This window comes from Terrapene carolina, unplaced genomic scaffold (assembly GCF_002925995.2).
Source record: "Terrapene carolina triunguis isolate 2854851 unplaced genomic scaffold, T_m_triunguis-2.0 Scaffold508, whole genome shotgun sequence".
In the NCBI taxonomy this organism is placed as follows: Eukaryota; Metazoa; Chordata; order Testudines; family Emydidae; genus Terrapene; species Terrapene triunguis.
This window is the reverse complement of record NW_020664859.1, coordinates 1,534,442-1,547,365: the sequence shown is the minus strand read 5'-3', so window position 1 is coordinate 1,547,365 and position 12,924 is coordinate 1,534,442. Positions and strand designations below refer to the sequence as shown.

General features: G+C 45.0%; 1 protein-coding gene across 1 annotated transcript in view; it reads left to right on the top strand.

The window, feature by feature from the left end:
- LOC112106835 (patatin-like phospholipase domain-containing protein 7) overlaps window positions 1-12,924 on the top strand; it is a 132,870-nt gene that overhangs the window by 24,548 nt on the left and 95,398 nt on the right. Inside the window, exons 5-7 of the mRNA XM_026658725.1 lie at window positions 406-488; window positions 9,893-9,981; window positions 10,796-10,936. Of these exons, the coding sequence (XP_026514510.1) occupies window positions 406-488; window positions 9,893-9,981; window positions 10,796-10,936 (313 nt within the window). The remainder of the gene's footprint in view (window positions 1-405; window positions 489-9,892; window positions 9,982-10,795; window positions 10,937-12,924) is intronic.

The following is a 12,924-nucleotide window of genomic DNA, read 5'->3' as shown; positions in this document are numbered from 1 at the left end:
TTCCCTACCATTTGTATTTTTGCTACCTCCTTAGCAGTTTTTGACCCCATGATACCTACAATCAAGATTCCTTGGAATACATCCCATAATCAACTACATTGTGAGGCAAAAGTAACACAGGGTTAAATTAGTCCACTGACAACTTGAACATAGGTAGTTCATCATCCCAAAAGAGTGTTTGGACAGAATAGGTTTCTTTCTTGTCATTCATTTGAAATTGTACTGACAAAGAGGCGTGGGTTTTTGGCCTAGTCTCCAACAGGAACAGTTGAGAGTTTCACATGAATTTCTATTAGTAATGTAAGTTGGATTCCAACTAGTGAGCAAGTTCAATGCATCTGCATGCTCCTCTTTCCCCTTGTTACAAACTATCTGCAGTTATTTGATGATCCTTTTGTGTTTCAGGACAACCTCAGCCACAAGTGCCTCAGTACAGATTTCGCAAGAGAGACAAAGTAATGTTTTATGGGCGGAAGATCATGAGAAAGGTAAGTACATCTAATGGAGAGGAAGGGAGGATGGAAAATAAAGATTAAAATCCAGGAAGATAAATGTGAACCCCCCAGATGCCTGACCTGCTTACCATGGTTATTAGCCCCAGCCCCACTGCATATTTTCAGAAGAGAAGTCTCTAATACGCTGGGATTGTCATCCTGGATCAGACCATAAGTTTTGTAGTCAGTATCCTGTTAACAGATAGTGGGTAATGCCTGATGTTTCAGAGCAAGTTCCTCTTTCCCCTAGGAAAGAATGCACTTTTCTAGTTTTGCAGGGCTGTGTGTGGAAGGGAAAGATTCCTTCCTAACTCTTATGGTTACCAGTTTTATAACCTGAGAGATGAGACATGATTGTCCAGGTCTTAGCATGCATAAGTATAAAACTTCACTAATAGTTCCTAAACTATCCAAAGTCTCCCTTTCTGTCCCTACTTTTAAAAATCAATTTCAAGTGTATGACTTGGTGACCTCCTAAGACCAATCTGTGTGTGAAAATTTTTTTTTTAAACTAACGTATATGTTAAATGCTGAAAGAGCGAGAGAGACTTTAAAATGAACAATTCAGTTTCTTTGAAAAATGCTCCATCCTTGTTTCTATTTTTAGGGTTCTCTCTGTGTTTGTGGTCTTTTATTTTTAAGCTGCTTAGATGGCATGGTGATCTAGAGAGCCAGAAAACTAATTGACAGGTTTCAGAGCGGTAGCCGTGTTAGTCTGTATCAGCAAAAAGAACAGGAGTTCTTGTGGCACCTTAGAGACTAACAAGTTTATTTGAGCATAAGCTTTCGTGGGCTAAAACCCACTTCATCGGATGCATGCAGTGGAAAATACAGTAGGAAGATATATATATATATATATATACACACACATACACAGAGGACATGAAAAAATGTGTGTTGCCATACTAACTATAACGAGAGTAATCAGTTAAGGTGGGCTATTAGCAGGAGAAAAAAAACTTTTGTAGTGATATTCAGGATGGCCCATTTCCAACAGTTGACAAGAAGGTGTGAGTAACAGTAGGGGAAAAAATTAGCATGGGGAAATAGGTTTTACTTTGTGTAATGACCCATCCACTCCCAGTCTTTATTCAAGCCTAATTTAATGGTGTCCAGTTTGCAAATTAATTCCAATTCTGCAGTTTCTCGTTGGAGTCTGTTTTTGAAGTTTTTTTTTGTTGGAGTATTGCGACTTTGAGGTCTGTAATCGAGTGACCAGAGAGGTTGAAGTATTCTCTGACTGGTTTTTGAATGTTGTAATTCTTGACGTCTGATTTGTGTCCATCTACTCTTGAAACTTTAGTAAGGTAAATGGGGATTTGCATTTAAAATACTTTTACACTTATCAAAAAAACAAGCTTTTGTGTTGCCCTTAAGATTCAAGCTCCTTAATGGGGCATGCATTTGAACTTGAAACTTATCCGTACTGTTACATTTGGAAATAAGATAATTAAAATGACTTCATCCTTCATATGAAAAAAACTGCTAAGACCTTGGTGTGATGATTTATTCTTGATGTCTATTTAAACCAATAAACCTCATTAATACCTACAACATCTCCCTACCCTTTAAGTGTAAGTGATGGCAGAGACTCTTGCTATCTTATCTTGCCAGGTAAAGTGTTCTTTATTTTTTAGTTTTAATCTGAATAGCGTCTTGGTAAAAATGGCATGGATAGGGTTCCTTGATTGTTTTATCTCTAGGACTATGTAATCAGTGCATGAGGTATAAGATAAATCAGGAAATGGAGAAATTAAGATTCTAACACATGTGTTACACAGGCTGTCTTGTATTTGTGTGTATTATGGTTTTTCATGTAATGACATAAGGGATAATATATTGCGATAGCCATTTAACAAGGAATAGAAAATGTGACATATCGGCATTGTGGCTGAGATCCCATTATTGTAGGAATCTTGGAGTTCTGACTTCTTCTTTTAACTGTGCTATCTAATGATCCTGTATCCAAAAAGTCTGTATATGTGGGAGAGAATAAGTGTCTGGAGACCTGACCAGGAGGCTGTTCCATGTTCCCTATTTATTATTTATATTACCATAGTGCCTGGGTGGCCCACTCATGGACCAGGACCCCATTATGGTAGGTGCTGTACAAACCCAGAACGAAAAGACAGTTAACAATAAATTGAAAAGTGTGTGTGTCTGGGCAAACAGCATGTCCTCAAACTTTTCACACAAAGATCAGACACCTTTGGGCAGGATAGACATGAGCACTTCCATCACAAAAGGATTTAAAAATAAAAAAAAACATGTGAATGATGAAAACAAGATAATAGTGGAACTGTTTTTCAAGCAGAATGGTAGAACTTGTTGTTAAGTGACTCCTGTTGTATTTGCAAACAAATTGCCGGTTTTCGTATGGAAGCTTTCAGTAGCAGCAACGTCCTACTATTACTATGACAGGCTCTGGGGTAAATCATGGGTATGTCTACACTACGAGAGTAGTTCGATTTTACTTAAATCGAATATGTGGAATCGATATTACAAAGTCGAATGTGTGTGTCCACACTAAGGACAGTAATTCGACTTTGTGAGTCCACACTAACGGGGCAAGCGTCGACATTGGAAGCGGTGCACTGTGGGCAGCTATCCCACAGTTCCCGCAGTCCCCGCTGCCCATTGGAATTCTGGGTCGAGCCCCCAATACCTTCTGGGGAAAAAAATGTGTCGAGGGTGGTTTTGGGTAACTGTTGTTATCGAACCGTCACTCCTGCCCTCCCTCCCTGAAAGCGCCGGCGGGAAATCAGTTCGCGCAGTTTTCTGGTCAGTGACAGCGCGGACGCCACAGCACTGCGATCATGGAGCCCGCTGCGACCATCGCTGCAGTTATGGCCGTTGTCAACACCTCGCACCTTATCATCCACCTTTCCCAGAGGCAGATACTGAGAAATCGGGCGAGGAGGCTACGGCAGCGCGGTCAGGACCTGAAGTCTGAGAGTGGCACAGACCTGTCACAAAGCACGGGACCCCGCGCCGAGGACATCATGGTGGCAATGGGTCATGTTGATGTTGTGGAACGGCGATTCTGGGCCCGGGAAACAAGCACGGACTGGTGGGACCGCATAGTGCTGCAGGTCTGGGATGAATCACAGTGGCTGCGAAACTTTCGCATGCGGAAGGGGACTTTCCTGGAACTTTGTGAGTTGCTGTCCCCTGCCCTGAAGCGCAAGGACACCCGGATGCGAGCAGCCCTGAGTGTCCAGAAGCGAGTGGCCATAGCCCTCTGGAAGCTTGCAACGCCGGACAGCTACCAGTCAGTCGCGAACCACTTTGGCGTGGGCAAATCTACCATGGGGGTTGTTGTGATGCAAGTAGCCAACGCAATCGTTGAGCTACTGCTTTCAAAGGTAGTGACCCTGGGAAACGTGGAGGTCATCATAGATGGCTTCGCCGCGATGGGATTCCCAAACTGCGGTGGGGCTATAGATGGAACTCACATCCCTATCCTGGGACCGGACCACCAGGCCAGCCAGTACATTAACCGAAAGGGCTACTTTTCAATGGTGCTGCAAGCACTGGTGGACCATAGGGGACGTTTTACCAACTTCAACGTCGGATGGCCGGGCAAGGTTCATGATGCTCATGTTTTCAGGAACTCTGGTCTGTTTAGAGGGCTGCAGGAAGGTATTTACTTCCCGGACTACAAAATAACTCTTGGGGATGTGGAGATGCCTATAGTCCTCCTCGGGGACCCAGCCTACCCGCTAATGCCCTGGCTCATGAAGCCCTATACAGGCGCCCTGGACACTGAAAAAGAACTCTTCAACTACTGGCTGAGCAAGTGCAGAATGATGGTGGAGTGTGCTTTTGGATGTCTCAAGGGGAGATGGAGAACCTTACTGACTCGCTCTGATCTCAGCGAAACCAATATCCCCATTGTTATTGCAGCTTGCTGTGTGCTCCACAATCTGTGTGAGAGCAAGGGGGAGACCTTTATGGCGGGGTAGGAGGTTGAGGCAAATAGCCTGTCTGTTGATTATGCCCAGCCAGACAGCCGGGCGATTAGAAGAGCCCAGCGGGACGCGCTGTGCATCCGGGAGGCTTTGAAAGCTAGGTTCCTGAGTGAGCAGGGTAACCTGTGACTATTAAGTTTGTTTACAGAGAAGCTGAACCTGCCCCCGTTTCTTTACCCAGTAAATGTTCACTATCCTCTCCAGTTACATACCCCGTTCACCCCCTTCCAACACACGTTTAAAAATAAAATCACTTGAATTTTGTTAATGAACACCGTTTTCTTTATTACTGTTTTCGCGGTAAAGTGTTGAACCTGGGACGCAGACTGTGGTGGGGAGCGGGTGTAGTGTAGTGATGCAAAGGACGCTTCTAAACTCCAGGAATGACAGGCTCCGCACTGGTGGACTGGTTGTTTCAACGGAGCCTGCCACCCCTCCTGTTGGGGACTCTGTGTGTGGGGGCTATGTGACTTTGTGGCAGGGGGAGGACGGTTACAGATCCCCTGCGGCATGGCTCTGTGATCCAGGATAAGGACCGCTGCATAAGATCTCTAACCGCCCTCCCCCGCCACAAAGTCACATAGCCCCCCCCCCCACAGAACATGAAAACCACCTCCCAGACTGACCAGGGTAACTAGTGACTGCAATGTGTGTGTGCCCTGCTGCTGAACCTGCCCCCGCGTCTGTACCCTGGTAAAGGTGACTGTCCTGTCCAATTACCAACCCCCTTCCCCCCCTTCAAACAGACTCTCCTCTAAAAGAACATGATGGAAACAGTAATTAACAGAAACGTATTTTTTATTAGCAACTACACATGAAACTGGGGGATGAAACTGGGACGGGGGCTTGGGTGAGGCGGGAAGGAAAGGACTTATCAAATTTTGGGGAATGAGAGCCTTCTGGTACTTGAGCAGTCTGCAGGGGTGGAGTGAGAGTTTTCACGGACTCTGCTGCCCCTCCTTCTTGGGACTTTGGGTGAGGGGGGTATGGGACTTTGTGGCGGGGGAGGGCGGTTAGAGATAGACTGCAGCGGGGCTCTGTCCTCCTGCCTCCGGTCCTGCAGAACATCCACAAGGCGCCGGAGCGTGTCCGTTTCCTCCCTCATTAGTCCAAGCAGCGTTTGAGTCGCCTGCTGGTCTTCCTGCTGCCACCTCTCCTCCCGTTCCATGTGTGATCGGTGCATTTGGGACAAGTTCTCCCTCCACTGGGTCTGCTGGGCTGCCTGGGCTCGGGAGCAGCCCATAAGTTCCGAGAACATGTCCTCCCGTGTCCTCTTCTTCCTACGCCTAATCTGCACTAGCCTCTGGGAGTGTGATGCCAGGGTAGGTCGGGAGACAGTTGCAGCTGTGGGATGGGAAAAAGGGAGTGAATTCCTCAGAAAGATAAATTTTTTGGTGAACAAAGAACATAGTCTTTCTCTGTGAACAAGACCATGCACAGCACCTATCACATGCGCACTCAGGACAAGGTCGAATTTTCGGCCTTCGCATTCAGTGCCTGGGGTCTTGCAGTGCAGATCAGGCAAGCGGGACAGGACAGCGGAATTTGGGTAACAGGTTGACATGGTAAGCTATAGACTTGTGGCTGCTTAAAACTTTAATAATAGCACTGGCCTCCTTTCACGGTCAAAGCAATGCTCCTAGCGTTGGCCAGTTCCTGCTGCCAGCAATCTGGCAAGCATGAACTCTGCCCCTGTCCCACCCCCTCGCGGCTGTCCCAGGGAAAGATCCCTGTATGCTGCCCCTCTCCCGCCTCCACCGCGTGGCTGTAAACCGCCGGTTACAGTTCTGTAAAGGAACAGGCAAGCAGTCCCAATACTAACATTCCCCTACCTAATTCAAAGCAGGTCACCATGAGCGACATCACTCTGATGAGGATTTCAGAGACGGAGAAAGAACGGATGCTTCGGGAAAGCCTGCAAAGACCAGGGCCGTATGCCGCCATGCTCTGCAAGGCAATGATACCCGAGTACTTGATTGTCTCCTGGCGCGGAAACGTTTCCTACCACGGAGGACCCAATAAGGCCGCTCTCCCCAGGAACCTGATGCAAAGGCTTTCCAATTACTTCCAGGAGAGCTTCGTGGAGATGTCCCAGGAGGATTTCTGCTCTATCCCCGGACATATAGATCGGATTTTACTGTAGCTGCACTGGCAGGGACTAAACAGTAGAGCGCCTAGGGCAAAACAATCATGCTAAACCGGACATTGTTAGATTTTTTTTTCAGTAGTTGCACTGCCAAGGACTGAAACGTTAAGCGCCTAGGGAAAACTAATCATGAAAAACCCATTGTTAATATTGTTAATATTCCTGTTCTGTTAAAAGATAAATGTTTACATGTTTAAAACACTTGCTGACTGATCCTTCCCCTGATTCTGTGTCCGGGTTAACGCCTGGGGACGGTTGGTAGGGGATCTCTGTAAGGGTGATGAAGAGATCCTGGCTGTCGGGGAAATCAGCGTTGTAAGCGCTGTCGACTACCTCGTCCTCCTCATCTCCTTCCTCATCTTCCCCATCCGCTAACATCTCCGAGGAAGCGGCCGTTGACAATATCCCATCTTCAGAATCCACGGTCAGTGGTGGGGTAGTGGTGGCGGCCGCACCTAGGATGGAATGCAGTGTCTCGTAGAAACGGGATGTCTGGGGCTGGGATCCGGAGCATCCGTTTGCCTCTTTGGTCTTCTGGTAGCCTTGTCTCAGCTCCTTGATTTTCACGCGGCACTGCATTGCATCCCGGCTGTATCCTCTCTCTGCCATGGCTTTAGAGATCTTCTCGTAGATCTTTGCATTCCGTCTTTTCGATCGCAGCTCGGAAAGCATGGACTCATCGCCCCACACAGCAACCAGATCCAAGACTTCCCGATCAGTCCATGCTGGGGCCCTCTTTCTATTCTGAGATTGCATGGCCATCTCTGCTGGAGAGCTCTGCATCGTTGCCAGTGCTGCTGAGCTCGCCACGATGTCCAAACAGGAAATGAGATTCAAACTGCCCAGACAGGAAAAGGAATTCAAATTTTCCCGGGGCTTTTCCTGTGTGGCTGGTCAGAGCATCCGAGCTCGGACTGCTGTCCAGAGCGTCAACAGAGTGGTGCACTGTGGGATAGCTCCCGGAGCTATTAGCGTCAATTTCCATCCACACCTAGCCTAATTCGACATGGCCATGTCGAATTTAGCGCTACTCCCCTCGTTGGGGAGGAGTACAGAAGTCGAATTTAAGAGACCTCTATGTCGAACTAAATAGCTTCGTGGTGTGGACGGGTGCAGAGTTAATTCGATGTAACGGTGCTAAATTCGACATAAACTCCTAGTGTAGACCAGGCCCATAACATCTCTGTGTGTGTTTTCTGCATCAGTGCTGTTTTCATAGACTTTGCCATTTTGAGACACTTTGCCAGGATTTTCCTTAGAGCTGCTTAACTGTCTGTCTTTGGCAGCTGTTCTATTTCTGGTGAAATGTCTGTCTGCCATGACATGCCTCTCTTGATCTTTGAAGTATTGTTTGTTGCAAATGCCAGTTCTTGCTGTCTCACCATGCAGGACTTCTCAAGAGACTGGAGCAATTTCTTGCTTTGTTTGTGGGGAGAGTCCAGATTTCTAAGCCTTATGCCATTCCTGAAAGGACATCCTTAGCCAATTTGGGAAATATAGGTGTTCAGTCTTCCTAAATGCACTTTGATCCCAATTTTGTTCTTCTGCTGATTTCTTCCAACTGGCCACTCTTTCTCCAGAATGTGTGGTGTTTTTTTTTTTTTTTTTTTCTTTTTTCTCCCCCTACACTGGGATGGAGTGAATGTCCTATTGTTTCCTATTGACAGATTTATGTAAAGAGGACATCTTGATTTTGAAGAAACAGTTTCCTCTCTTAGGGCTGGTCTATACTTAGCCGCTAGTTCGGCGGCTGGAAATCGAACTTCCGGGTTTGATTTATCGCGTCTGGTCTGGACGCGATAAATCGAACCAGGAAGTGCTCGCCGTCGACTGCGGTACTCCAGCTCAACGAGAGGAGTACCGTGGAGTCGACGGGGGAGCCTGCCTGCCGCGTGTGGACCGCGTCTGAACCGCGGTAAGTTCGAAGTAAGGTATGTCGACTTCAGCTACGTTATTCACGTAGCTGAAGTTGCATACCTTACTTCGACTTGGTGGGTTAGTGTAGACCAGGCCTTAGTAAAGAATGCAATTCAGTTTCCCATTTTTGGCTTACATTTAGCTTAATTGTGTGGTCTTCAACAGGCAAGAGAAAGCTTAACATCCGTATAACTCCATGCAAGGGGACATGGGAGGTATGGAGAAACAATCAGACTAAATACACGAGAAATAACTGTTTGTAAAAAATAAATGTATTATAGGTGGTCTAGTAGTGCTGTCTGACTAACACTTCCCATTGTAAGATCTGTTTTTGCAGTTGCTTTTAACTTTACCATACTTTAATTGTTTGGGCTGAAGTTTTGGATGCTGGGTATTCAGTCATTTCTGGGTAGGCATCTGGGGAAAATGTGTTGTTTTGCCCTTGTTGTTGGGTTTTTTTGTTTTTTTTAAAAAGGCCAAAAAAACCCACAAACAAACCCCTTACAGACCTTTCACTGAGATGCTCATATTGGAAGGCACTTTGTATTCCATATGGTAAAATCACCTTTTCTTTTTCTTCTGGGAATTTAGACCTGTGTTTATTTTTATTATTTGTCTGAAGGTATAAAGCAGGTGAAAGATAGTAGTTTCTGTCTGCTGTACTTCTGGTAAAGTTAAATTGCTGAGTTTCTGATTTTATGATGCTTGGAGATATTGATGGCCCAGAGACCCACTTGTCTGTTGATACAAGAGATGAGACAGAGTCTGAAAATTCTCATTACAGAAGCATATAATGGAATCGAATTTCCTGAGGGATAAACAGGATATTTAAAAAATAAAAACTAGGAAGTTTTCTTGATCTTGCAATGTTTGCGTTCCTCCACTAAGTGGCACTCCAGTTACTGCATTTATTGTGCTATTTCAGTATTAGGACAGGTGTCCTCATTTATATATTTCACTAAAATGTATAAGTCTGTTGGCATTGATTAAGTGTATCAGGTCTCAGTGCATCAGCATTAGTGATTGCCAGACTAATATTTACACTTTAAAAGATTACTTCTATGTTTCTGGTGCTTGCAATTCTTGGACAGAAATGGTCTAAGTTTTTTCTGTATTTCCCATCACCATTATATTAATTGCTCACTAAAAAGTATGATGAAACTTCTCTCTAAAAAGAAAATGCCATGATGTAGCACACTGCCCTAGTGCTCATGTAGGTCCTGATCCTGCAAAGCCTTACACATGCACTTAACTTTACATGGATTCCAGTGGTGCCACATGGGCGTGTGACTTTGCAGGGTCAGGACCTTTAGCGGTTGTTGGAATTCTCTTGAAACAGATTTTTGTTTTGTTGTTTCCTGTAGGTGACAACTCTCCCAAACTCTCTGGTTGGGAACATGGTGCCTCGTCAAAGGATGCGGAAAAGAGCAAAGGTTTTGTCTTTGGCTAAGAGGTACAGTTACGTGGTAATGGAGGTCCTGTGAATTGCTGTGGCCATGTACAGATGCAATTAACTTTATACTACAATTGTAGGAGTTCTAGTTTGGGTCCTGTGGCTCTAAGGGTGAAGGACTTCTATTTGTTTTGTAAACTTAGATTTCCAAGAGGCTCAGTCCGTCTCTGTTCATGTTGGGCTTTTGGATGACCAGCTTTTCTCATAAAGTAGTGAAGGTCTCATGGTTTCCAATGCATTTGCCCACTTTTCTGGCAAACACTGGATTAAAATGGAATAAATTCTACTCTTCCCCAATAATGAAAGTTGCACTGGAAGTGGAAAGTGGGGAGGTTTGCGGTAGTTCTTAGCTGCTGTGCAGGTTTGTTCCATAGTCTCTAGAATGCACAGTGGCTCAAGGAGGAGTGCAGGGATAGAGCTGGTGATGAGCTATGAGGCATCAACTCTACCCAGAACTGTTGTGTACTGTAGTGTCAGGCTTGTGTCTACCTCATTCTGGCTGGGCCCCCACACAGACTCCCTTTATTTGACCCTGGGTTGTGTCTAAGCCCTGAATCTGGATATGCCCCAGGAAATGTTCACTATTTTTTGTGGGGTGGGGGAGGGAAAGGGAGATCTGTTAGAATTTTTTTTTTTTAAGTCTGCTGTTGGTCAGAAAAGGGAGGAACTGCATTGGAAATTGAGACCCTCACTGCTTTATTATAATAATAATAATAAATAATTAATTTTAAAAAAGCTTGTAATTCAAAAGCCCAGCATGAACAAAAGCTGACTGAGCCCCTGAATTCTGTTCATTTTGCTTTTTCTCTTGTAGGATTTTGCGTTTTAAGAAGGAGTCTCCAACTCTGCAACCAAAGGAGCCGCCTCCCTCCCTGCTGGAAGCAGATCTAACTGAATTTGATGTGAAGAATTCCCACTTGCCATCAGAAGTTCTGTACATGCTTAAAAATGTCAGGTAAGGTTGAAGTGAAAGATGGAGGCTTGATCTTGATATGTGCTAAACTGGTGTAAATCAGCAGTAACTCCAGTGAAGTCACCAAGCTTTACCAGTGTGAAATCAGAATCAGACTCTTTAATGAATTTAAATAGGTGGCGTAAGACTTTTCAGGTGGGGAAAAATAATACTGATTTGCAGTTGCCAAGAAGCATTAGGTAAGGAAAGGAAGAGGGTGGTCAAATGGGCTAGGTTTGGGAGTAAAAATGCTGAGCTCTGCTAGATTGAATAGATTTCTGTTAATGCTCTTTCTGTGCCTTTTGAAACTCTTTTTGGACTTTTTTCTATATTGCTATGGATATGTGTAACAAAGGGCAGTGGGACCATTTTGGTATGTTCAGTGTCAGACTGACAGCTCTGCAGACTTGCCATGAGCAGCAGCAGTAGTACAAACTTACACACCTTGCTCCTAGAGGGACCAGCTTGAGGGAAGGAGGAGAGTTCACTTTTTTCATGTTCATTCAGTCTGGCATCTGCATCTCTTTGCTGAGACAGTTAAAGGAGCCAGTCACCTCGATTATTTTGCTTGTTATATTTTTTTGAGAAGTGATCATAGAATCATAGAACATTAGGGTTGGAAGAGACCTCAGGAGGTCATCTAGTCCAACCCTCTGCTCAAAGCAGGACTAACCCGAATTAAATCATCCCAGCCCAGTCAAGCCGGGCCTTAAAAACCTCTAAGGATGGAGATTCCACCACCTGCCTAGGGAACTCATTCTTGTGCTTCACCATCCTCCTAGTGAAATAGTTTTCCCTAATATTCAACCTAGACCTCCCCCACTGTAACTTGAGACCATTGCTCCTTGCTCTGTCATCTACCACCACTGAGAACAGTGGACTTCTGTCCATTAAGAGCTAACCTGAGCTAATCCTTTCACTTTATGTAGGTGACTAAACAACCTCTGCATCTTTCCTCTCCTTTCTGTAGGTTTGTGGATGTTTTCATGCCATGACCTTGAAGACTAAATTATAGCATAGTCTCTGCCTTCCTTGGCCATCTAATAGAGTTACTGTTGGTCATCTACGCTTTTATCTATGGGCTGATGGCACAATTAATATGTATTATTCTTCACACATTTTATGGGTCAGTTAAATTCCACTGCAACTTGAATTTGTCACAGGAGAAATTTTTTAAAAAAATATACATTCTAGAGCCCTTTTCAGTGCTGTGTGCTGACAGGAAATGAGGGTAGAGACTGGTGTTGCTGCTTTTGCCTGTGTGAGTGCATGATTTGGTTGTGGTGAGAGCCTGCTTGCATGTTCCCTGAGAGGGGTGGCTTATCTCAAACTCCCAAATACTCCTGTGAAACTGGCATTTTCCTCCTCCTCAGTTCTGCCATTTTTTCTGGTGAGTTCGTTGTTCTAGTTACATTAGTGAACAGAGAAGTTCTCTGGATGATTTTCTTCATCAAGTGTGTGGGTATGTTCCAGGCTTCTAGGGTCACCCAATGAAATAAATAGGGAGCCGGTTTAAAACAAACAAAAGGAAGTACTTCTTAACACAATGCACAGTCAACCTGTGGAACTCCTTGCCAGCGGATGTTGTGAAGGCCAGGACTATAACAGGGTTCAAAAAAGAACTAGATAAATTCATGGATGATAGGCCTATCAGTGGCTATTAGGCAGGGATGAAAAACAATGCTCTGAAGTGTCCCTAGCCTCTGTTTGCCAGAAGTTGGGAATGGGCAACAGGGGATGGATCACTTGATGACTACCTCTTCTGTTCATTCCCTCTGAGGCACCTGGCATCGGTCACTGTAGGAAGATAATATCAGAGGGGTAGCCGTGTTACTCTGGATCTGTAAAAAGCAACAGAGAGTCCTGTGGCACCTTTAAGACTAAAAGATGTATTGGAGCATAAGCTTTCATGGGTGAATGCCCACTTCGTTGGATGCATGTGATATGCATCCGACGAAGTGGACATTCACCCACGAAAGCTTATGCTCCAA